The sequence below is a fragment of the Caloenas nicobarica genome, chromosome 1, assembly GCF_036013445.1.
Source record: "Caloenas nicobarica isolate bCalNic1 chromosome 1, bCalNic1.hap1, whole genome shotgun sequence".
NCBI lineage: Eukaryota > Metazoa > Chordata > Aves > Columbiformes > Columbidae > Caloenas > Caloenas nicobarica.
In genome coordinates this window covers 139144960-139170509 of record NC_088245.1, presented here as the reverse complement: position 1 = coordinate 139170509, position 25550 = coordinate 139144960, and the positions used below count along the sequence as shown (strand labels likewise).

The window sequence follows — 25550 nt, the reverse complement described above, 5'->3', positions numbered from 1 at the left end:
TGCCCGCGCACCGACGGCGCCTGCGCTCCGCCGGGCGAAGAGCGGCGGGAGCAGCGCGGTGAGCGCCGGCGCCGGGCGAGCAGCGGGCTCCGTCCCGCCATCCCGCCATCCCGCCCTCGCCAAGCGCCATGTCCCGCTTCTTCCAGGCGCTTCGCCGCGCCGCCAGCGCCCGGGCGGCGGGTCCGGGCGTGGAGGAGGCGGACGTTCAGCGGTGGGGTCTGACAGGTTAGCGGGCCGCCAGACCCGGCGCTGCCGGGGGGAAGCGGGAGCGGTAAGGCGCGTCGCGGGGTGGGTTTCCGTGCCAGGGTGGCGGGAGGGGCCCTGCGGCTGCCCGGGGATCGTCTGGGCCCTGTGTTAACAGCCCTCGGGCCTGAAATAAATCGAGGTGTAAATACGGGTGGTTCCCGGGCTCGCTGCACGGAGTGGTATTGCCGTGCTGGCTGCGCCGTGCAAACCTTCCCCCAGGTCAGTCGTGCGCCCATCGGCTCTGCAGTTAGGTGGGAGCTTAGGCCGGGACTTGGCTCCCTGGGCCCGGCTTTTAGCCCTGCGGTGTCTCAGTGCAGCCCTAGACAGCTCTGTGCTTCGGGAGCTGATCCACAGGGCAACGCTGGTCGGCCCCGAGGTGGGTTGATGTTGAGCATGAATGTTTTTAAAGTGCTTTCCACTACGCGAAGGGTAGATGTTAAAGCGGAGTGCCCAGGCTATCCATCCTGCTTGCACGTTTTCCTTAGCTGCGGGCAGCCCATATTTCAGTCCCCCTGCTAATTTGGGTTTGTGTTTCCTGCGGGCTGGTGAGTTACTTCGCCCACTCAACGGTGTCCCCAGGGAGGAGAGGGCGGCAATGGCGCAATGTTATTAACAACACACAGCACTTGAGTGCGGGTACAGGGAAGGATCTTGAGAACTCCTACTTGACTGGTTTGGTGGGTTTTTTTGACATATTGTGCCCCATAATAAGGATTGCAATGGCGGTAGTAGCTACAGTGACCTACAGTTCAGGTCTGCCCTAGCTTAAGTGCAGGAAAGCTGGAGAACGTCTTGTGGAGAAATGATTATTATACAATAGTAGATAGACTGTTACTGGTAGCCTAAAGCGTTCCCCTGGATCTAGTACTTACATATTTTTAAAAGTGACTGGAGCTGAAAGTCAAGCTGTCTTTTAGGAATGCAAAGTAGCAGATTAAATATCAGATTAGGTTCCTTGTACAGGCCTTTGTAATGACCTAGGGCGTTTTTGTGGGTACAAGTTCTTGAATATACTTTAATGGCTTTACTGTAACGCTGGTGTTTCTGCTCTCCAGCAGGGTAAACCAGTTTCTGCTGAACACTTTTCTCGCAAGGCTGCTGTTTAGGAAGGCCTGGTTGCACATGACCCATTTCTGGTGGCTTCAAGGTCTAATTGTGTATGGAGTGTATTGGATGACTATGTAAATGTAACAAATTTCTTTTATTGCCAGGCATTAAGCTTCGTCCCTATCAAATAGAAGGTGTAAACTGGCTGGTGCAATGCTACGAAGTCCAGCATGGCTGTATCCTGGGTGATGAGATGGGTCTTGGGAAGACTTGTCAGGTGTGTTGTCTTCTTCTGGAAAATGATCTTTGTCTAATTTAGCCTAATGTTTCTGCAGAATGAAAGGAAAATCACCTCGATGAGTGGTCAGTTAAACAGCCCCATCCTGAAGTCCATAGTCGAAAGAGAAAGCTCATTCTTTCATTTCTTAATCGCTTTAAATCCCTGTTAGGTCCTGAGTGACACTCCAAAAAGGTTTCAGTGTTTTGTAAAAAGGTGAGTGGTCATTTTACATGGACATCTGAATGTGTAGTTCATAGTGTGCAGATCTGAAGGGACAACACATAGCTAGTAAAGAGAGGTTGATGTAATTTTGATGAACATGCAGCAAGAAGATTTTTGTGTTTGTCAACACAGGGATTAAAATTTGCAGGTGTAAATTTTTCAGTGCTGCTTTTTTTTTTGGTAAGTTTTTAAATGGGTTTCAGTTTTGTTGGAAAATAAATGTTTGTGCTTTGGTTCAGCTGATAGTATTCGATGGGTCTTAAATAACAAACTAGTAGTTTTAAAAGTGATGTTTAGGAGATGATCTTCTTTGTGACTGTGGAGAAAGGTCTTTGGAAAGGGGCTCCAGATAACAAGGTCACTTTTTTGTCCTTTATGGTGGATCTCACTTGACATTCTCTTAGCTGTGTTTTGTGCTAGAGAGCCAGTGGGAACCAGCTAAAAAACTTAAGAGGGAGACAGTTTATGCAGGTTCAGGTTATTGGGTTTAACCCTTTTCTTATTATTAAATTTTTTTTTTTTTGCCTTTTAGACTATTTCTCTACTACTTTATATGGCAAAAAAAATAACAAACAAAGAGAGATTTCTGATACTTTGTCCTCTGTCTGTTCTGAGCAACTGGAAGGAGGAACTGGAGAGGTAAGTTTCAACAGTTGTCTGGCTCATCATATTTCTGCACAGCAAGTTGCAAAGATTCTCTTGGGCTCAGTCCAATAGTTTTCTTCCTTTCAAAAGGAAAAAAAGTAAACCAGGAAGCTACCAAAACAACAGACCAATGCAAACACCACTTGCAGTTAATGCATAGTCTTTACAATGCTGTGGTATATGTGTGTTGTGGTTTAACCCGAACTAGCAATACAACCACAATAGCTGCTCGCTCACTCCCTCCTCTGCCCCCCCACAACAGGGGAGAGAATCAAAAGGGAAGGGAGAAACTTGGATTGAGATAAAACCAGTTTAATAAAATAACAAAATAATAATACACTACTAGTAAATATATATATATAATAGAAATAAAAGATACTCAAGGCAATTACTCATGAACTCCGTCCACAACTGAGCAGCCAGTCCCAGCAAGCAGCACCCGGTCCCCGACAGCAAAAAAAAAAGAGAGGAAAAAGGCAGAAAGGCTCAGAGGCCTCTGCAAAACGGCAAAAGCCAGACTAAACATCCCGCGCAGACCTCCTCCGGCTACACCCCAGAGAAAGCAAGAGATAGCGGAAGACTAAGAGAAGAGGGGAGCAACCCAGAAGAGCAACTCTCCTTAAATCTGAAGCATGACACTAATGGGATGGAATATTCTTATTGATCAGTCTGGATGTCAGTCAATCTCTGCCCCATCTCTGCCTCGCTGTCTCACACCTGTGGGCAGAGCACTCAGAGTGTCCTTGGCTCTCAGACCAAAGCAATTAAAAACATTAGCTCTGTGCTGGGATGTTCTTTCTTGTTCTCAAACTAAATCCAAATAATGAGCGTGCTAGGTATGAAAAAGAAAGGCTGGCTTTCAGGCCAAATGCCCCCACTAGCTCCGTACTTTTTATTGATTTGTAACCCTCCATGCTCAGCCTCTCTTAGGCAAAATCTGCTGAAGACAGCCAGGATTCTGTACGATGAAAGGTAAGACCCAGCGTCTTTTTTGACATGCTCACATATGCATGCAAAATACATTACATCTGTGCATGCAACCCATCTTCACTGGGGTGCAATGACTCTGCTGATGGCACATATGCTGTGCCCAAAATGTATACATTAAGATGGAACCCAAAGTTTCCTTTTAAGAGAGAGGTCAGAAAGATTAGAAGTCCGCTTATGTGGCTGTCGGGCGATGCCGTCTCTCGGCGTCTTGAAGTCATCCAGGTTACATTCGGAAGTGAGCTGGCCTGATTTGGATACACTTACGGTTGGAATAGTTGGGGGAAAGTGCCTCCCTTCATAGATCAGCAGTGAACAGCTACCCAGGAGGAACATTAGGCAGATATCAGTGATGGAATTAAATGAGGAAAAATTTTAAGATTCCAACTCTTCCCCTGTAGAACTGTTTTTATCTGCTTTTTTGATGAAGAGGGTAGCTTCTTGAGGCCCTGACTTAGACCTGTTTGCTGCAGACATTGTTTGCCTTTATTTTAGCATGATACAGGCCAATTCTTTGGTCCCAGCTAGGCAAACTGTATTCATTCACCTGCTTCTTGTGAGCTTTTTCAGTTCAGGATAACAAATGGGCCATGAGACTGGTTTTCAATCATCTGCTTTGGACTTTGAGACATAGAACAACACAGTTTATTTTGGACTTGTCCAAACCAGAACCAGCAGTTGAGGTGCCAACCTGAGATGCAAATTAGTCAGGAAGGGGTTAGATCCGGCCGCATCTCATGGGAGGGTAGGGTAGCGGACAGGAGGTTCTCATTATTTGTGCAGTAGCTATGTTTGATAATGGGGTCCAGGGTCATAAAATGGGGTCCAGGGTCATAAACACATGAAAGACGTGGCTCACTGTTTTTGTTCTTTCTCTTGACAACAGGTTTGCTCCAGGACTTTCCTTTGTGACATACATAGGCAACAAGGAGGAACGACCCAAACTGCAGCAGAACCTGAAAGAGCGATCTCACTTCCATGCACTCTTGACAACATATGAGGTACTTGATGTCTTTGTCTTTTGAAAGGAGGGATCAACTTTTTCCTCGCCTTTTCCATTGCTCTGTACCAGCCAGCTCAAGTCTTGTCCCCTGTACCCGTCTCTAACCTTCCTTGGTGATTTTTCTACTCTGTAACCCTTTTCACCAACTCATCCAAGTTCATGCAGATTTTGTGTCCTTAAGAAAATCTACTTTAATTTCATTTTTACTGCATAGCTGTATCACACCTTGAGTAAAGAAAACAGACACATGTCCATCCTTAACTAATGCTAAATGGAAAAAGACAAAGGCATTGTCTTTGTATAGTGCCTTACAGAGGTTTAATATTTAATAGAAGTATACATGTGTTATGTTTATTAAGATTCTATTAATCAAGCAATGCAAGAACACTTAGCATTTGCCTTTTTTGTGCCCTCTTCAGCATGCCCTCCTCAGACAAATCTCTCATTCCTGGACTGCAAAATGGTGACATTCCTGTTGCAATTGATAGGACTTCAGGCAGAATCTGATCAGAGGTCTCCTGAGAAGGTCCTGTCCGGCTGTAAATGGAACCAACCAGAATAGGGTTGCTTCCTTGGTCACTGCTTTGGACTTGGCATGATCTGGTGCTTAGTTATCTGGAGTGGGAAAAAGCCCTTATTTTTCTCTTATGAGTCCGATCTTGGATGTTACTGCATATCAACACTTTGGTTTTATTTTAACAATCTCTTAACAAACACATGAACTTGAAATTAGATGAAAACTGTCTCTTACAGCTCCTTCCCACCCCCTCCTCCACTCCTGGTCTTCCTTTGCCCTTTTGCTTTCCTTCTCTTCAAGTATTTTATGGTCTCTTCCCACTGGGAGCTGTGTGACCTGTGCTGACCATGCTGAACCTGAATCTTTTTCCATGTTGCACAAGTGGGAGTGGGTAGCAGTGAGAACCCTTGTCCTGAATGGGATAAAGGGAGGTGCTCATACTGAAGCAAGTCCAAGAAGGCAATTGTCTGTATTGAAATATTCACTTAGCTAGGATTTTTTCTTGTCTCTGTTGCTTTTGATGATAAAATCCTGTGCTTTTTAAGGATTTCTCTTGAGTGACCTGATTTTTTTTCCTATGAATCTGAAGTTGGGCAAGCAGTGTCTACACTTTGGGATACTATTAGATCATTGTAATAGCTTAGATTAACCCACTGAAGCGTATGTTTGGTTAGAGTGAAAAAGACTGCGATGCTGAAGGTCCGTGGTGTTTCTTACTGAGTGAGAAACATATGAAAAATTTACAGAAGTGAAGAGCATTTATGATGTGTGTAAATTTTCATTAATTCGCTGAGGTTCTACTGCTGGTGTGTTGCCAGACAAGTGTTAAACTGTAGGATCACAACAGCTTCTTGTTACAACAGCTGTCATGTTACTTCCCTTAGGTAATAAGTGGCTTCATTCCACTCTGCTCTTTTCCACTATAGTTTGCAAGTAGACAAAAAGATGTTCTGTTTCTTAACTGGTGTATTAACTTAAGTCATAAATCATGGTTCATTTCTTTTCATTGCAGATTTGTCTGAAAGATGCAGCATTTCTAAAATCGTGAGTCTGGTTTTAATTTTTTCAAATTTAATTCTGCATGTCTGTCAGTGACTTCTTAAGCGTATGTTTGTACGTGTGTGAGATCCCATGCTTGTTTCACAAGAGCCAAGGGTGTTCTTTGCTTTTGATTAGAGCTTTTGCCTTTGCCAACTTTCAGTGAAGAATCTTTAATGTTAGCTAAGATGTACGTGAACTTCCCCCAAGGACAGTTTTCAAGCCAGCTAATGCAAAATAATATGATACATAGTGGCTTATAGCAGTACACTAAATATCAGTTCAGAAGATTGATATTTAGAACAGAGGAGATCTTTAAAAGGTTCAGATTGTAAAGGTATTAGATGCAAAATTTACTGAAATTGACCTGCATTATACTATGGTGATCATATGCTAATACCGTATCCTGAAGTTTTTTGCCTCCTGCCACCAGTCAGAACTGTGGAGGGTTTATGGAGCATTATGCTTTCTAGCAAGACTGATTATACAGCTGAAGATCAGCCTGTAGGAAGTATTGTCATGGTCATGGAGGATTTTACAAAAGCCGACGTTTGAAATGGGCAGGAATTTTCATACTTTTTAGCAGCAGCGCCAATGCCTTGCAATAGTGGTTAAGTGCTGTGTCACATTCTGGGGGCAACCAGAGATCATGAATGGCTCAGGATCTTTGTAGAAGCAGAAACCCAGTGGCCCCCACTGACAGAATTTTGGACCTCGGGACTAGTCAGGCCCGCTATGGGTGCCCTGTTGTCTTTCTGCAAAGCACCTGCCCTTGGCCACTGGTGGAAACAGAAAGTTGCGTTCAATGAACTCCCCCTGGTAGAAGCCAAGCCTTATGAAAGGTAGCCATGGCCATACTGTCCTTACAGTTTCATATCATGTCCTGTGCTGCTGCATATGATCCTGCTTATTTTGCAGCTTAGCCCTGGGATGTAGTACCTAGGGAGAGCAAGTAACTAGCCCTAGTATCACACAAATGTCAGCTCCAGTGCAATTTCCTACTTCTAACGTTAGCACATAACCTCAAAGCCATGCCTTCAAGGGTTTTTTTGCCCTCTAGTATTCCTTCTGGAAAAAGTAGCTGCTAATCATTTGTACCTTGTTCTCTGTAGGAGCTCTTTTTAAAGGTGGGTCAGTTATCAGATGTCTCAACATCACCACTCCTTACAAGCAGTGTAACAACACTGTTTGTTGAGCAAGAGCCCTGTTCTAATGTAACGTGGAGAGATTCAGTTGCTGAGCTTGTAGAATAAGAAAAACGACATTTCACTGTCCTGGCAGTAGAGAACCACTCTTAAATAGCAAAGAGGGGAATCAAAGGACACAGAAGAGCTGTGAGGAGAACGTAGATCCCTGTGATTTCAGCCCTTGTATTCCACTGGGAAGAGAAGTGTGTGGGTGAGAAAAGCTGGAGGGTCATGCTTTCCCTCCCTCGCCTGCCCATCAGCCAGTCTTGCCCATATGGAAATCACTCTGTGATGTGGGAGTTGAAACCCTAGCGGTAAGCAGGCACAAACACTGAGGGCTGAAAAGATCTGGAGTTTATATTAAGCCTAGTGGATCTACTAGGTCACCAGTGATTCTGCAGCCTCCTTGATGAGATGCCGCATATAGCTGTATAAAGTCCAGAACATGCTGAAGCTCCTGTCTTGGATGATTTGCAAAAAGCTCTTAATCACTCTGCCATCACTACCTGATCATAGTTGTTGGGTTTTTGCACAGGTGCAAGGGCCTAGTTTCACATCTCTTTTGTTGCAAATTGTGGACCTCCTTAAATGTTTGACTAACTTGTGCTTATGTCATTTTCCCCATAGAAATGGGGGTGGAGAGGGAAGGAAAAAATTCAAGTGAATTTACGTAGTTTTGATTTCAGAAAACCTCATCCAGACTACAGTTAAGAAGCTGCGTTGCCTTCTGAAAACCAGTACTTGTGAATTCCTCCCACCCTGCTTGTGATGTTTGCTTGTGGCTCACGGGGTGGGATCATCTCAAGTTCAGCCAAGCAGAGCCACTGCTTATTTCAGTGTTTTTGTACTGACAAGAATGAATTGTCTGCCCCTAACTGAAGATGCTATTTTTCAGCTTTAACTGGGCTGCCGTGGTTGTAGATGAAGCTCACAGACTGAAAAGTCAAAGTTCTCTTCTTTACAAGACGCTTTCTGAGGTAAAATAATTCCTCCATCTTTTAGTGTCTACTGCCTCTTTTCTCTTCAGTATAGCATACAGATTCTCTGTTCCTCTGAGTATTTATTAAGCTCTAGGCCACAACCAGTTGCCATCAGTGCTGGTGAACAGATTCCCATATTTAGTGGCAAACACATTAAGGCCTGTCGTGTTAGCTTTGCATGGAGGTGGGCAGTACTGGGAGCTTATCTCGCATTTTGACTCATGTTTGGGCTTGACATGTTGGAGCAATTTGAGAGACCAAAATAATGTAAAGCAACCATACATAGTGCCCCACCACAGCTGTGCTACTGAAGTGGTAGAAGTCTGACTGACCTAAGACAATATAAAGCAACAAGAGTCTTATCTCCAGCTCTGGGAGAGTGAAGGACCGCTTACCTGGTTCATGGGACGTCCAGTCATGAACTATTGACTTCCGTTGTCCCATTTACTGGAGCCACCCTTTTTAATTTAAATTGCTCCGGCTTCCAAAGCACTCTGCCGAAGTATGAATGCCTGATTGAAGGCTACACTTCTTGTCATGGCGGTGAAACATGGGCACTAAATCTGGGCTCACATTATCAACAGAGAAGTACAGCACTTTGAAAAATATTTTTTTATTAAATTCCTGAAAGTCTTATATCTTCTGAATGCATTGCCCATGGTGTCTGTATTTCAGGAGCTTTGGTTGTAGTCACAAAGAAATAGGCGTGATTTACCTTAGCTCTCCTCTAAACTTATTTTCTATTACCAGACTTGTGAGAAGACTTGTGTTTTTTCAGAGTTAACCATATTCCCCAAGTCTCTTTACAAGGATTGCCGTAAGCAACTCGGACCAAATAACGTTGCTGTGTTTGCCAGTTAGCCAGCAAATAGAAATGGAACATAGTCTTTTACAGTTTCATTTCACTGTCCCATTCCGAGAGCATTTTCCAGTCATCTCATTACCTAACATTGAGCATGCAGTATATAGAGTGCATGGATCCAAGAATGTTAATGGTGTCTGTTTTGGACATTGTTCTTGTTTTGCTTACAGTCTTCCTTGCATTGGTGCCATCCCAGTCAGTTTGGTGGAGCTGTTTGACTGTCACACCATACATGTTGGATGGTTTTGGCAGACGTTTGCAGCATTCTGCAGGCAGCTCTGTGCCACCTGTCATCTTTATGTTAAACTTAAGAGTGGCGTGGGTGGAGCTGTGTATTAAGTAACATTGCAGATATTTTCTCCTAATAATTTTGTTTTGTTGCTGGTTCTTTCAGTTCTCAGTAGGCTTCAGCCTGCTACTCACAGGCACTCCAATCCAGAACAGCCTCCAGGAACTGTACTCATTACTCAGCCTCATTGAGCCTGACATCTTTCCTAGGGAACAAGTGAAAGAGTTTGTTGAGTATTACCAAGCGATTGAAAAGGAGAGTGAGCCAGGTCAGTAATAAGCAATATTGTACTTGCATCAGAACCAGCTGTTTTCTTGACTAGGAAGCAGAGATGTCGTGTCCCCTTTATTTGCCTTTTTTTTTTTTTTGTTAATGCTGACTAGCTTTGAAACAAAGCCACTAAAAGTAATGATTACTTACCTTAATGTAGCTCTTATGTATTTCAAGTATGCAGCTATGTTTTTTTTCTCTGTTTGTAAAATTGGGCTTGAATCATTTAACTAATAGATGTAAAGTTCCTTATGCATTTATTTTGAAAGTATAGTTGTGAAGGTACTGTATAAATTCCTTACATTTAATGCAGTAATCTCCTCTGGTGTTTTTTCTCTGCCTCTGCATAGCCAAAGAATTGCACAATCTTCTGCAGCCATTTTTGCTTCGAAGAGTCAAGTCTGAGGTGGCTGCAGAGCTGCCAAAGAAGGTGGAAGTGGTTCTGTACCATGGAATGTCAGCTCTGCAACGGAAGTACTACAAGGCCATTTTGACAAAAGATCTAGGTAAATGAGGGATTTGAACCCTATCAACTAATTTTAAAAACAAAATTCTTTTTGTAAATCTGTGCTCTGTTGTACTGAAGGAGAAGATACTTTGGCCTGCAGAATATGTGTAGAATTAACGTACCAAATTCACTGCTTTGGGCTGCTTGATTTGCAGTCTTAGCTTGTGATAAAATAAGAGATATATTAATCTAGAGCTGAACTTTTGCGGAGCTGGGAAGGATTGTCTTCAGGATTCTGTTTTGGGCCAGCCTGTAATTAAAAATACTTACTGCCAGGCAAGCCTGCTCCTATCCCATGTTTTTGTGTTCAGAGTGGTACAGGGAGTTTTGGATCTGTGGATCTCTACAAATTTTCCAATAGTAGTAGTTTTCATCAGGGTCTTTTTCTAGAGGCTTGTCCAAAAAATGTGAGAGAAATTTTGTTTGGTCCATGAAAACAGATGTGTTAGTTGTGAGATGGAAATTCAAATGCAGATGTCATATACAGAGGGAGAGATACCTCAGTGCTGAAGCTCTGCAGAGCAGCGCTTGGTGCCCAGACATTCCCAGTCACACCTATTGATGGAGTGTGGGCTTTCCTGCTCAGATCCTTTTCTGTGCTTTTTGTTACAGATGCATTTGAAAGTGAAAGAGGAAGGAAGGTTACACTTCAGAATGTCTTAATTCAGCTTCGGAAGTGTGTTGCCCACCCATACCTTTTCAATGGTAAGAAAGCACTCCTCTCTCTTGAAACAGAAATAAATTTCTTGATTTACACAATGGTTTTCTATTATTGCGTGGCAGTGTAATGCTTAGAAGCAACAAGTAATAAACAACGTTGTACTCGAATCAGAACCAGCTGTGAGTTTGTGACCAGTTCCAACATATGACAGTTCATCAATAATGAGGAATAAAGTAGGAGGCTGTGTGAAGTCTGAGTTTCTTACTGCAGCTCTCCACTTGTTTTCTCATTGATGCATCTACTCTCACGTAAACAATGAAATCAGAATGCTTTTGGGAACTACTGAGGGTGTTTGCATTGTGGGAGTCTGCTTGGCGATAGCTGGCAGTGCAGATACACTGAGGCTGACCACCGAATTCTTACAATACTTTCATAGTATTATGTCTGCTTCTGAAATTCCTTTCTGTTCCAGGTGTTGAGCCAGAACCCTTTGAGATTGGAGAGCATATTGTTGAAGCCAGTGGGAAGCTGTGTTTGTTGGATAAACTCCTTTCGTTCTTGCATGCTGGGTATGTCATGTTGGTGTGAGGAAGATAGGGTGGGGTTGACATAAGGAGAAGAGGTAAACTGGGAAGGCAAACTACTTTATTTAGCCATAGATTGAACAGATGTTCATCACAATGCAAGCACTGCCCTATTTATTGCATGTTATTGACCACTTGAAATAAGTCATTTCACTACAGGGAGCTGCATTAGAGATGGTAGAGGAATCTAAAAGATTTTTGCTGCTTCCCTTTAAACATTTCTCAAAACACTTCAACTTTCTCACATGTTCTCGTATTTGTCATATTTGGGAACCTAGGAAAATAACCATCTGACCTAGTAGTCAGCATATCTGGTTTGACCGTGGGTTTCCTGTGAGCAGCTTCCAGTGCATCAGTTGAGTTCCTTTGTGCTGCCACGTTTGTGTTAGCCTGGGAGGCAGAATGCATAGCAAATGCAAAAAAGAAATTTGACTGGACCAAAAACTGAGAATAAGCTGAAACTTCAGCTTTGAGAATGGCGTTCAGAACTCCTGGTGCTGGGCTTTAGTGACTTCAGAACCTGGAATCCGAGGACCTTGGGTATTTATGTCCAGCTCTCAGATGGGATACAAATCGAACTGCAGTTTGCATTCTTGTGCAGTCTCTGAAGCAGTGTCTCCTGCATGACACAAATTCTACTTTCTGTCTTAATTGGGCTGAAATTTCCCTTTGACTACTTCCGAAGGACAGCTTGGGAAGTTCCGATGTGGTTGTGGAGGTCTTTGTCCTTCTGCTGTATAGCACCTTGTGAATGGATGCCTCTCCTTTGAATGTCTTTGCCACAGGACCAGCCCTGTTCAAAATCTGGACTTTAAAACGCCCGTGTCCTGCTGTAGAGTGAAGTCTGGTTAAACAGAGCATTGAGGCCTAGAGCTGATAAGGAAGAGAGCTGATGTCTCACTTATACATGATTGTAGGCAGAGATTGATCTTTGAAGGTCATTTGCTGGAGGAGAAAATGCTCCACTGTCACAGAGCTGTTGATACTGTATTTTCCCAGCATTTAAGATGCTTTGTAGTGTGTGATCTGAGAGCAGTCTGGTGTGGCAGGTCATGTGGTGAGGAAGATGCCATGACACTAGGTTGAAGCTGAGGATCCTTTTCGACAGGCTCCTTTGGATCCTCACCAGGCTGCATCCAGCCAGCTGCAGAGCTGTGCAAGAACCTTGTCCTGTCTCTGTGACTCCAGACTCTAGACATGGCAACGGATGATGGCAGATGAGGTCAACTGGTTGCATCTGGATGTGGGGCTGAGAATGTAGTGAGGGAATGGGCCGTGACTCTTTGAGGCTTAGTGTACAGAGATGGTGAGGCCTTGCTATTTAACACTGACTGGTTGAGCTACTGTAACCCCTCTGCCACCCTGTGAAATGCTGTCACAGTATGTTGATGCTCATGGTGTCTCATGTTCTTCTTCCAGTGGCCACCGTGTTTTGCTCTTTTCTCAGATGACTCAACTACTTGATATCCTGCAAGACTACATGGACTACAGAGGTAAGTTCTGTGTGCTTTGTCAGCAGAGGGTTTATCCTAATGATCTCTGCCATATATTATTCTTCTGATTTTTGGTTCATCTGCCTGGGATTGAGAAAGGACTGTGATTAAGATTTATTGTTTCTTAGTAGATAGAAACCATATTCTTGCAGTGGCTCTGTAAGTTCTAGGGTCTTGAGTTCAGCTCTTCGCTATGTTACCATCTGCCTGTAATGAGCTGGCACTTAAATGTCGCTCTTTAAAGTAGTTTCAGCTTTGGTTCCTCAATAAAATGGAGCTAACAGATGGCAGGGTAGCAATGTTTCATTATATATGTGTGTTCAATTATGGGCCTGAGTCCTGAAGTAATTGCACTGAAGGCACTAGGCTTGGTCTAGATTCAGTTTGTCCAGCACAAAATGAAAATTGGGCCACATTCATACCAGGAAATTAATTTTTGATTAAAACTGTTTCTGGCAATGGGGCACCGACATGTCTGCAAGGGCAGGTTGGATCAGACCATTTTTGGCAAGGTTACCACAATGTTCTTGGGACATTTTCTTTTGTTTCAATCCACATGGCTCCATGCCTACTTAGGATTTCCCATGAAAGAGGCTTTTGTTTGGTGTTTATGGTTTTGGACAACTAATAATGCAGGATAAAGCCAAATGGAGGGCCATATCCCGTACTGCTTGCTCACAGGAAAGCACACATTGAAGGAGTTTGCATAAGGAGGATCCAATGGTTGTTGGCCTGTTTTGTGGGGCTAACAGCCAGCACCACATAGTCTGAAACGGCACTGTGTGCTAACGTTCTTTTACTTTGGCTCTGAATTTTCCTGTTGTGTTTCCAAGCAGTAAATTAAATGCAAAGGGTCTCTATTTCAGTATCAGCTAAATTACCCTTTGCCGACAGTCAATCTGGAAGTCAAGGTCACTACTTCATTCTATAGGAGATTTAACTAGGAAAGAATGAAGGAATTGAAGGCAATAAAATGAGAATCAGGGCAGGAGGATTTAGCATAAAAAGATTCAAGACAGCAGTGAGACAATAGAGAATGAGGTAAGAGGGTAAGAGAATAGACAGAATTTCAGAAACATACATGTTGCTTGTTTGAAAAGGCTACAGCTATGAGCGGCTGGATGGTTCTGTCAGGGGTGAAGAGAGACATCTTGCCATTAAGAACTTTGGTCAACAGCCCATCTTTATCTTCTTGCTGAGCACCAGAGCAGGTAAGTAAGTAAAGGAGAGACAAACAACCCATCTTGCTTCTGCACTCTTCTTTTCCTCTCTCTGGCAGGATTTAGGGAGTTCTGAATCCTGCAGAGCCTGTTCATGTGAGGGATTTTTGAGAGAGACAAGACACATCCTGAACTTGGGTCTCTCAGCTAGGACATCTGGTTTCTTTGCTTTCCTTTCAGCAGCTGATGCCAAGATACTTTTTATATTGCAGCCACTCGAGTTACTTTTTAAATTCCAAGTCCCATAATGCCTGTCCCTGTGCCAGGTTGAGCTTAAGGAGTTTTACTAGCATCTTATTTCTGCAAGCACCAGAGTTCAGACAGGAACAGACTTCCTTTAAGTTAGCTGGTGGAATCGCTTCACGAGTTCGCTGAACGTGGACATGCTCTCTAGCTGGCAGACAGACTGACGTGAGAGCGTTTTATTGTCCTGAGACGGCAGAAAACACCATGGGACTGCGTCTGGGCTTCTTCCCCTCTTAGCTCCTCAGGCAGATCTGTGTCTACACAGTTTCAAACCTCCCTGTCTCTATTCAAGCAAGCGCAGAGGCAGGCGTGTTTCCAGAGGAGGGGTCGACACTGCTTCACCTCAGGCATCAAACTTGAACTCAGTTTTGCTTTGGGCTTCTGGTCAGGCTTTCCTGGGTGAGCTTGGCTCCAATGATGCTGCAGTGCATTCAGGGGAGTACATGGAGAGACTGAAGAGAAGCACCTAATGCTGGATGGCAGGAATAAGTGTGTCTCTCACCACAGTGCCTGAACTCTCCCTGCCCTTGTCAGCGAGGCTCAGAGTTGTTTTTACTATGTTTTTTTTTACTCTGCTATGTCTGACCAAAGAATTTCATATTCAGCTGGGAACAGTATTTCCATCACTGTTATGGACAGAGATTTTGAGGTGCATGGCTGTCTCCACATGCAGGTATGTTCTGGTTACTGTGAAGAGGTGCTTGGCATGACCTGGAAGAAATGTAAGGCAGCAGGCTCTCCCCTCTTTAGCTACAGTATATAGTCATAATAGTGGGTATTATAAAATATGTAATTAACTGTATTTTTTCTTTTCATTCCATGAGAGCCCATACTCTAACCTCAAAAACTTTAAGTCACATTAATACCTAGGCTCTGGTTATTGTACAGTTGAGCCTGGTGTTTTCCACTGCTTCAGCAGCATATTTACCAGTTGCTTCTGTGCTGCAGCCAGGTCATGACTTGGGCAATCCCTTGTAGCCTCAGTGAAGGCAGCCCTTGCTGGGTTAATCTGCCTGTCAGCTGAAGAATGTCTGTGTTCAGCGGTCTTGACAAGCAATGCCCTTTGTGTTGGTTCACTTGCACCCTTTTTTTTTTTTTTTTTTTTTTTTACTATATTGCACAGAACAGCTTGGCTTTGGGCTGTTGCAGAAAGCTGGAAGTGGGAAACGGAAGACTTACCCATCTTTTTAGACCCTTATGAGACTTAGATTTGGGGTCGAGAGATGGTTTGAATTAGACATAGTTGGTCAGATTTGACAGAACCTTACACAGCATAAATTCTTCATCTTCTCCTTTATTTTCTGCTGGTGACATATTTTGTGACCTTCTTTGTAGGCGGAGTTGGCATGAACCTGACAGCAGCAGATACAGTTATTTTTACTGACAGTGATTTTAACCCGCAAAATGACTTGCAAGCAGTAGCAAGAGCTCACCGGATTGGGCAGCACAAGTGAGAAACGTTGCTACTTCTGGTTTGGTTGTTGATTCTCTTGATCTCTCAGTATTGCTTTCCATGTCCATAAGCAATGGAAGGTTAAAGTACAATAAATCGAAGATTAATGAAGGAGAGCAGGGAGGATTTTGTCTTTGTTTTTCTGTTGCAGCCTTGTGCAGTCTTGTCACGCGTTTAGGGTGGGAGCTTTGTTGATTTGGAGGAGGAGAGGGAATCTGGAGGTTTGCCTGCCCTTTTACACTGAGCATTTCTCCTCTGTCGAGAAGTGATTTTATCAGCATTACATTTCTGCTGATTATTTTTGTTGATTTTGTTCTTGCCTTTTTTTCCCTACCAAAGGAGTGGGTGAAGGGATAGTGCGTTATGCAAGGAAACAGCTTTAGTGTACCTCAAAAAAAAAAAAAAAGAAAATAATAAGAATTTTCTTAAACTTTTCAAGGCCTGTAAAAATTATCCGCTTGATTGGGCGAGATACAATTGAAGAAATAATCTACCGAAGAGCAGCTTCTAAGCTCCGGCTGACAAATGCCATTGTAGGAGGGGGTCAGTTTGCCCTGGGAGCACCCAAGCCATCGGCAGCAGCAGAGTTACAGGTAAAATAGAGCTCTGTCCTCAATTTGACTCCAGTAATGTCTTTAGGAATGTTCCAAAGTGTTTCTATATTTATGTGTGATATGAACCTAGCCAAACACTTCTGTTTTGGAGGAGATGTGCATTGACTTAACAGCTTTTGCATATCTTAGGAACCAAAATGATATCCCAGGTCCAGACGAGATCTTATGTTTGCAGACAGTTTTTACAATTTTGAGGCACATCCATTGTTGAAAAAGTGTGTCTTTTCTTGGAGAAGAGGGGAAGGCAGAACCTCTCCGTGTTTTACTTGTTTATTTTTAATTTTAACAAGTCGAAAGTGGAAGCTGACTCATTGTTTCTAGAACTTATCTGCTTCTGGTGCTATTCTCTCACAAACAGACCTGATGATAAGTACTTAGTCAGCTTTGGGTTGCTAGTCTGAAACTCAGTCAACCTTCTGTTGACCTATTGGTAAATATAGTGTCTCGGGAGTCAGGGCATGATTTAGAATTATGACCTGAAAGCTGAGATTTGCACTGAGAACTTGGGTTGAAAACCTCAAGCAAAGTGACATTTAGGGGAAAACATCCCCTATGTGCAGCTAAACCTCGGAGAGGTTTGGAATTAGTGTATCCTTTCCCCTTCCACCTCCCCTCCCAGCCCTGTCAGCACGTATCTCAGCAATTACAGTTTCCATGGGAGAACTGGAACTGAGCCCATAGGAAATTCCATGATGGTGTTTTTCTCCCCATGGATTTTTGTGGTATTTAAGCTTTTGTTTTAAAGGAGTTGGGGGCAAAAACAAGCCTGATCTTTCTGCCTATTGAAGAAAGCTGCTTGAATGCAGTCAGTAGAATGCTATTTTGTCATTTAGCCCGGAACAAAAGTGACCGTTCAAGTCTGGATGAGTTATGATTGAGGGAGATATGTTATAGGGGCCTGCCCCATCAGGTGTTGGGAGAACCAGATGTGTTAAAGCATAAGTATTTTGACAGGTAACATTAAGGCTTGGATTTCTGCACTCACACATCCTTTGCATTTAAACCTGAGAAGCTTGAGACACTGGGATTGACATGCAGTTAGGAGATATTAATACTGAACTTCCCCTTCTCTTTGTTTAAAGCTGAGTGAAATCTTGAAATTTGGCTTGGATAAATTGCTCTCCTCTGAGGGGAGCACTGTACAGGATGTGGAACTAGAAAACATCCTTGGAGAGACAAAAGGAGGGAAATGGGTAATGGATGTTGTGCTGCCACTTGAACAAGAGAATGAAGAGGAGGATACAGAGAGTAAGTTAAGAATCTAAATACCTATGAAATGCATGTCATTTGGGTGCTGGTAGAGAAATTTTCTCAGGCAAGGGTGGCATTTCTCAGTCAACAAGAAGAAAAGTGAACTTAAATATGTGGCTTGGATTTTGTTTGTGGCCTGTCCACAAACCTTATTTCTGAGCTTTTATTAGTCTTTTTCTTCTTTTTGTGTCTTTATTTGCCTATTTGAACAATAACGGTAACAATACTTGCCCAGTTTTGGTGGCTGGGGGGCTGAATTCATGTGCTTCAAATATTTTGAGACTTCAGATGAAATTCATGAGAAAAGGGGAAGTATTCAAATTGTAGCTGCTGTTTTTCCCACAAAGAATCTTTAAGACAGATCTATAGTTTTAGAGATATAACAGTAACTGAGATATAACAATAACTTAAGGAAAGGCTACATAGCAGGTGTTTTGTATTTATCTCCAAACAAGTATTATTGGCCATGAAAATCACAGGTTGAAATGACCTTAAAAAAATTCCAAAATGTGAGATTAGAAATGCAGAGTCATGGTGTCTAAACAACTAGAACAAACCCACTTTGTCTTCAGTACTCCAACTTCCAGTCAGAATGTCGCACAATTCTGGTTCATTTTTCATAGCCCAATACTATATGAGAATAAATTCTAAGGATATTTCCCTTCTTCTAATGTCATGGTGAGAAAGACTGAATTTCTGTTTTGAGTACACAGTGGCACTTAAATATAGATCTGTGACTGAAGCAGAAATATGGCCCAGCAGGTTAGGGATTGTCCATCCTGCAGCAGTTGCTGGCAACAAGTAATTATTTGCTGAGACTTAGCAAAGAGTGGTATTTTCTGTTGGTAATTTAACGAGGAGCAGCAGGAGCACACTGTGTAAAAGTTATTGGGGAAAATAGCTCACTTGATGAGCAGTAACTCTGGGTTGCCAGAGTTCTGTGCTTTTATTTTGCTTGGGAGCTCCAAAGAAAAAGTTTGCTATCCATTTAAAAGAGTTGCCTGTAACTAGATAGCACAGCTGAATTAATTTGCTACTGGCAAAGATGGAATGACCGAAGAGAACAATGATGGAGCCACAACTTAAAATAGTTAATTGACCGAAATAGGAAAAAAGGTTCTTTGCCAATATAAATTACTTAAATGAAAAGCATTTGCCTAAGGAAGTAAATCTTGATTCTGTTGTTTCTATATGATGCTGACACATCATACAAAAAAAATTATGAGAGTGAACAACTACTTCTGCTGAGAGTAGGACAGTGTTACGGGGAAGCCAAATTTCTTTCAGTCTCACTGTATACTTAGGTGTTAGTGGCTTTCAGTTACTTTTTAAACTTTTAAATTGTGTTTTAAAGATCACATGTATGTGTATGAAGGCAAGGATTATTCAAAAGAACCCAGCAGAGAAGACAGAAAAGCATTTGATCAGCTTTTGGATCTTCAGAAGGCCTTGACTGAAGAGACCAGTAAGGAAGGGAGAGCTCTCCGGAACAAAGCAAATGTAAGACAAAAGACATGACAAGGCACATGATGCTCTTTCATTTGCTTGTGGAAAATGAGGCTTACAGTTTTGTCTCTTTACCTACGGCTTGCAGAAGGCATGTTAAAAAATCTGGATGTCAATGTGGCTCTTCTAATCTGAGGGCTTGACAATTCAGCAATTCTGATAACAGATCAGAGATATGATGTGCAGAGCACTAATATAAACTTAGGTCACAAAACCACACATTATGGGACAATTGGGATCTGATGATTAAGGCCTGTGGACAAGTAGACAAATGGGAAAGGAATGTAGGTTAAGGCAGGCACCAGATATGGCTTTAAGATGAGCAGTTTATTTCCATGGTGCTTCTTTCTTTCTCCAGACCCTTCTCACAGGCCTCCGGGAACAGTCAACCAGGAGAAAGCACTTGTTGAGCGCAGAGGATCTGGAAGCTAGGAAGAAGCAGCGCCAGGAAGCAGCAGCAAAGAGAGCAAGGCTCATGGAGGAAAAGAAGGCGGCAAAAGCAGAGGCAGAACACAAGAAAAAGTATGGTTTGTATATTATATCTACTACCCATAAGCTGATGTCTGTTACCCTCTAGAAACGTGTGTCTGATTGACAAAAACAAGTTGTGCTCTGTATCCACTCTGGCAAGTGGGGCTGGGGATGAGGGAAGGAGATGACAAAATGGCTGTGGCCACCCTCACAAGAGAGTTAATTCCATACATCACAATGTTTCTGTGTGTGCGCTGAAACTGCATAACATAAGGATGTGAAGGTGGAAAAAAGGCTCGAGCCCCTAGCAAGGTTCTTTTCCCCTCAATACACTGCCTGACTTCACATCTAATTTAATTCATAGAGACTGGCCTGAGCAGGAACCCCATATCTGATTGTACAGTGAGCTTGTGGGAGATGCTTTCCAAAATGTCACATTTGGCCCCCTATGTATTGGCCTGGCATCTGTGGCTCTGTGGCATATGTCTTAACTTGTTCCTCCTTGTTTCCTAGGTGTTCTTCCTTTTCACCACTCTGAGTAGCTCCTTGCCCTTTGTCACATGGTCACTTTTTCCATGCCTGCAGTTGGCTTATCACACTGGCATGTGGCTCTTAATATCACAGATAGCAACTGTGGTAAACTTGGTTCTGGTCTAAAATAGGGGAGGGAGCAGAGGTAAGGTAGGTCTGGGTCTCCTATATTTCACTGCAAAGATCTAAACCAATGTGCGTCCCCCCAACTCTGATTTTCATGGAACATCATCTTTGTTTCAGGATGGCCTGGTGGGAGGCAAATCATTACACGTCTACCTGCCTTCCTTCAGAGGAAAGTGAATCTGAGGAAGAGTTTGAGGAGGATGAAGCTGGGCTGAATGTGGATTTAGAGTACAAAGATGCAGACCTGAACTGTATCAAGTACGTCATGGGAGATGTCACCCACCCCAAAGCAGAAGAGGAGGATGCCATCATTGTCCACTGCCTAGGTAGAACTTATGACAACAGGAATGTGGATGGGTGAGGTGGGAAAGGGGGCTGAATCATCCATACTAGCTCAGTAGTTTCTAATTCCCATCCAGACTGAAGTAATTTGGATTTGAGTGGTTTTAATCTTAAGTGGTGCAGAGGCAATACAGACTCTACTCCACCATGTGTAACCCACACAAGTACTAGCAAGTGTACATGGGTCTTTTCATGCTCTCTCTGGATTTATGGGTGAGTTTCTTGAAAGGTGCCTGTATGGCTTGAAATTGTATGTCTGTGGCCAAATGGACCTCCTGAGATGAGGGCCTTTTCTTCATCCCTTGTAAACTGTAGGGATTGAACTGAGATATTGAAAATAATTTCCCTTATATAGTCAGCAGAGACACGCATTTCCAGAGGCTGAAGTCAGAGCTGCTCTTCTTGGTGCTTGTCTCTTGACACTGACAGTACAGCAGCTCTAGGCTAGTCTCCTAATTTAAGGATACTGAAGCTGAGGGAGAGAAATTCAAGTTACAGATTTCCTCCTGGATCAGTCTTGGAGTTGCTCTCTGGCCAGGGCTATAGCAGAACATTGTAAGATGCTTTGGCTTATGTTAAACTGAGCACAAAAACTCGTGTTTGAAGTGGAAATGCCAAGTAAAAGTAAAAGCCTGCAAGTAACAAACACCTAGTTGTGAGAAGCCCATGGCACCAATCTGGAGACATAGTAGTACATGCTCTATGCACCTATATGCATATATGTAAGGATACCAACAGGTTTATAGTCACAGTTAGTGCTCATTTGGGCATCCTCAGTGGACAATAAGAAAGAATTCTTCCTGCAGAGTTTTTCAGGGAACTGTCACAAGTTTGTTTTTCTGAAAGGCTGAGGTTTATCCTCCAGGATGGTGCCTTGAGTACTAGTTGACTTCAGTTCGTGTGTCATTCTCATATCTGTTTTTGATAACCATTTTTTGCATTTGTACAGAGTAGGTCCCTTTCCTGCAGGGGTGGTCTTCAGCCTTACTTTCTAAAAGGAGTCTTACTTGTCATTTCATTCTAGATGACTCTGGCCGTTGGGGAAGGGGTGGATTATTTACAGCTCTGGAGGCTCGTTCTGATCAGCCAAGGAAAATATATGAGATGGCAGGAAAGATGAAAGGTAAGAGATTAAAATATGACCTTAGGCCAAGGTACTTGAAAGAGTTTAAATCCTACTGATGTTGCAGGAGTGAAGTGCCTGGATACCTTCATACTCATGTTTTTTCGTCTTTCTCTAGATATGTGCATCCCTAATTCTGAAAGTAGAAATATAGCCAGTGCTTTGACTTGACTTGTTATGAGTCTGAGAACTCTGCATAGGGGCTGGTCATTCAGATCCATGCTACAAGACATTAAAAAAAAAAAAAAAAAAAAGAAAAAACCCAAACTTGTTCATTATTCACAGGATGTCTATTCACTATATAAGAAAGAGCCCATTATCTTCTGTCAAAGTCCTTTTAAGAGGGATGAAAGTCACCTCAGGTGGTATTCAGTTGAGCCTTTGGTTCCCTCCAAGCACTGATCTTCTCCTGAGCATATATTAGCAGTTTTGAGCTACCTGCAGCTGGTGAGGACCGCACGTCTTGCTGTAGGGTGGATCTGTTGTTTTTTCTGTTTTCATGGGAGATGCTTTCTTCTTGTTCCCAGTGTCTCTTCATTTGTGGTCTTTATCTGGGATGGGTGTGTGTCTTGGGTGGGGTAACATCAGTCTTGTTTCCCTGGGCAAAGGGACTGACTCTGCTGAAAACATCATGAGGAGACAAAGAAAGCCAAAGAGAATAATACGGAATGTGACAGTGAAATCACTGTTGCATTGACTCACGGTTGACTCTTCAGGATTGATTTTTTTTCTTGTTGTTCTGTTCTTGTTTTCTGGACAGACCTGGAGTTAGGAGGAACCCTGCTATTCCCGATTGATGATAAAAAATCCAGGAAAAAAGGACAAGACTTGGTGAGAATGCAAAGCTCCTTTTTGTCTTGCTCTGTCCATGTGTTTTTGAAGCTGTGTGAAAGGAACGTGATGTCCTTTTCCCAACAATAATGGTACTGAATACAGAACAGGGCTAAGTTGCAGTTAAACATTAGGGAAAAGGAGATCTTTTTCTCATTTATTAAAGCTAATAGTAATGTGGTTTTCTAGCAGCTGTCGCTGTCTCTCTTAGTGCTGTATATAGACTCCATTTCATGTTTTTGTGTGTTTTCTCCTTAGTTGGCCTTGATTGTAGCTCAACACCGGGATCGGTCCAACAACTTGTCTGGCATTAAGCTGTCTGCTTTGGAAAAGGGCCTGAAGAAGATTTATGTAGCAGCCAAGAAAATGAATGGTAAGTGTTCGTACAGTAGAACAGTGAATCTTAACACGTGTGATTGCACCTAAAGATGATGACCGGTTTCCACCTCTACTGTATTGTTTTTTCTGAAGTAAAGTAAGAGTGAGATCCCCATGTTGTATTCCAGACTATTTCTTCTGTTCTTGTTGGGTAGCTTGAAGTCTTTATCTACATCACTTTCTATATGTGTATCTTGTCCTAAGGAATGTGTACTCTCTGTTCCCTCCTTCTCAGCAACAGTTCATCTTCCACGTATCGGGTATGCAACAAAAGGTTTCAACTGGTACGGTACCGAGCGACTCATCCGAAAATACTTGGCGACGCGGGGTATCCCCACTCTTATGTATCCTTTTGCAGTATGTTTTATTTGGTTCACAATCTAATATTGAAACGATCCCCTAAATATCTTGGTAGATGCAAACGAAGCAAGCAAAGCAAGGCACAGATGCTGCAGTCCAGCTGGAAACTTGGTTTATCTGATTTTGTTCTCATCCAAGTACTCATTCCACAATGAGGACTTAGCCTCTTGGCTGATAACGACCAATTAGTGTGACTCAGTATGCCTGTCAGAATTTGTTGGGACTAGATGCTGGTCTTCTGTTGACAGCCATCAACTTACCTGTATGTGCCACCTCTGTAGAAAAGATGCCTGGAATTTCAGAATAATGGAAGTGACTCAGAAAGTAGCAAAAGTGAAAAAAACATTACAATGTACCACACAAATGATAACCTGCTTCCTTGGCTGAATATGGTGGAGTTGGTGTGTGTTAGGACAGGCTTTTATAACAAAACGGCTCATTGCTTTTACCTTCCAGAAAAGAAAACAGGTTTACAAGGAGGCTCTGTTTTGTCACTTCTCTAGGAAGACGTGTGCTTGCTATACTGCCACTGTCAGCAATTCTGTGAAACTGAAAACCTGAAACAAAGACAATAGTATTCAGAGCATTCTGCCTCCTTCCTTGGCGAATCTCTTAGTGGACATGTTGTCTGGCACTCCTTGACACTTAACAGCATTTCCTTAACACTTCTTATTAGATACTACTTCCCTAGGAATAAAGGCTCTTCTCCTTCACAACCATATTCATCTTCAATGACAGTCTCAAAGCCATGAAGATGTAGTAATTCCGTTGAGAAACATGCAAAAAGCCAAGGATCTTTTCAACATCACTCAGTCAGTCTGTATGCACCCACTTCAGAAACATGGCTTACACAGCCATTATTTGCTCCTGTATCTCTCTGCTTTCATTGGGCAGAACACTTACATGTTGTTAGTGGCTTTGGAGAGGAGTAAGACTGCTTCAGAATGCAAAGAGTCTTCGGATAAGGATGTTGGCTCAATCCCAGATCTGTTTTGGAGGTGGAAAATTAAACTTTCACTGATGGTCAGTTATTATCCCTTATATTAAATTGTTGCTAGGGCTTGGAATAAAGTATTGTTTGGCTATATTTTTTCCCCTCTTCAAGTCCCATCCCTTGTTTCACTATACCTGTTTTCAATCAGCTTTTTATTGGTTACCTCAGACTGTGTGTACGTGCCCGCATAGACGTCTCAGTGGAAAGGAAGCTGTCTGCATTAACAACACTGCATGACAACCACACAACATAAACTGTTTATACTGTTCCAATTCCCTAGAAGTCCATTTGACTTGCATTTGTTCAAATATAAATTTTAGCCACGTAATCATGTACTTACAATCTCACAAAATCCTGACCAGGATTCTTGGCAAAGGAATGCAAAGCTGCCAAAATTTGAGAATGGCTTTATAAATGACACCTTTCCTTTTCCCACAACTGCTTTTTCATTACACGGTTCTTTGTCGCAGCTGTTGGGCAAAACCAGTTCCTTATTGCTGTCCAAAAAGCTGTGTGAAAGGTTCCATGACCCTTTGATTCACTTCAAGGGAATCTTAATGCAGAGTTTTTGATGTTGGCTTTACTATGTTGCAAGTTTTTAGCATTGTTGGCACTGTTGGTTTTAGCATATTTTCTATTTTGTTTTGTTTTTAGTACAAACAAGCAATAGTAGCTCTCCTAATAAGTGTTTTGACCAGAGAGACTGTGAGGTACCAAACTTAATTCAGTGTGAAGTTCAGCTTCCAGTAGGAAGTCACCCCACAAGGAGTGGAAAGTACGTCTTTAAATATCTAATTGCCACTTACACTTCTTCTGCAGCACCGTCTGGTTACCTAATAATTTCAGGCCTGAAATGACATGGCTCACCAGGTGGACTGGTGTGTTCCATACTAGAAGAAGCCTTCCTGAGTTGGATGCTCTGTCATTCACTCATAGCTCTACCAGAAAGCCCCAAGTGATTCATTATCTCCTTTGACCCTGCTGAAGCTCAGGTAAGCAAGCACTGCACAGCACCACTCTGGGTAAGACCTTTCTTGCAGCTGCTCGCAGGAACAGCCCCTTTGTATTTGGCAAAGGGCTTGCCAGATCAGAGTCTGACTGTGAAGACTCTCTCAGGTGAAAGGTGGTGAGTAGATGTACATTACCTCGTTTTCCCACCCCGTCAGGCAAACTGGCGCTCTTCCAGCAGGCCGGCTGGTGGCACTGTTAATCAGCCGCAGCAGCGCATGTTGCTCTTCGGCCTCCTTTCAGAGAGCAGGGCAGTGATCTCCAACCTGGAAAAATG

The 25550-nt window shown here is 42.9% G+C and overlaps 1 protein-coding gene across 3 annotated transcripts; it reads left to right on the top strand.

The window, feature by feature from the left end:
• The first annotated feature begins 45 nt into the window (after positions 1-45).
• On the top strand, positions 46-24348 carry CHD1L (chromodomain helicase DNA binding protein 1 like). 3 transcript variants are annotated; one of them, XM_065637739.1, is made up of 23 exons: positions 46-225; positions 1458-1570; positions 2328-2434; positions 4314-4428; positions 5960-5991; positions 8068-8149; positions 9409-9571; positions 9924-10079; positions 10694-10786; positions 11215-11311; positions 12746-12819; positions 13920-14030; positions 15621-15735; positions 16178-16331; positions 17435-17600; positions 18958-19103; positions 19468-19631; positions 20355-20563; positions 21604-21702; positions 22463-22533; positions 22792-22906; positions 23147-23255; positions 23948-24348. In XM_065637739.1, the coding sequence occupies exons 1-23, from the start codon at positions 129-131 to the stop codon at positions 24021-24023; spliced, it is 2664 nt and encodes an 887-aa protein (XP_065493811.1). In that variant the 5' UTR covers positions 46-128; the 3' UTR covers positions 24024-24348. The 3 variants fall into 3 exon arrangements, with proteins under 3 accessions (XP_065493811.1, XP_065493820.1, XP_065493829.1); XM_065637748.1 differs by having other exon boundaries at positions 137-271; XM_065637757.1 differs by lacking the exons at positions 46-225; positions 1458-1570 and adding an exon at positions 1650-1786.
• The last annotated feature ends 1202 nt before the right edge of the window (positions 24349-25550 follow it).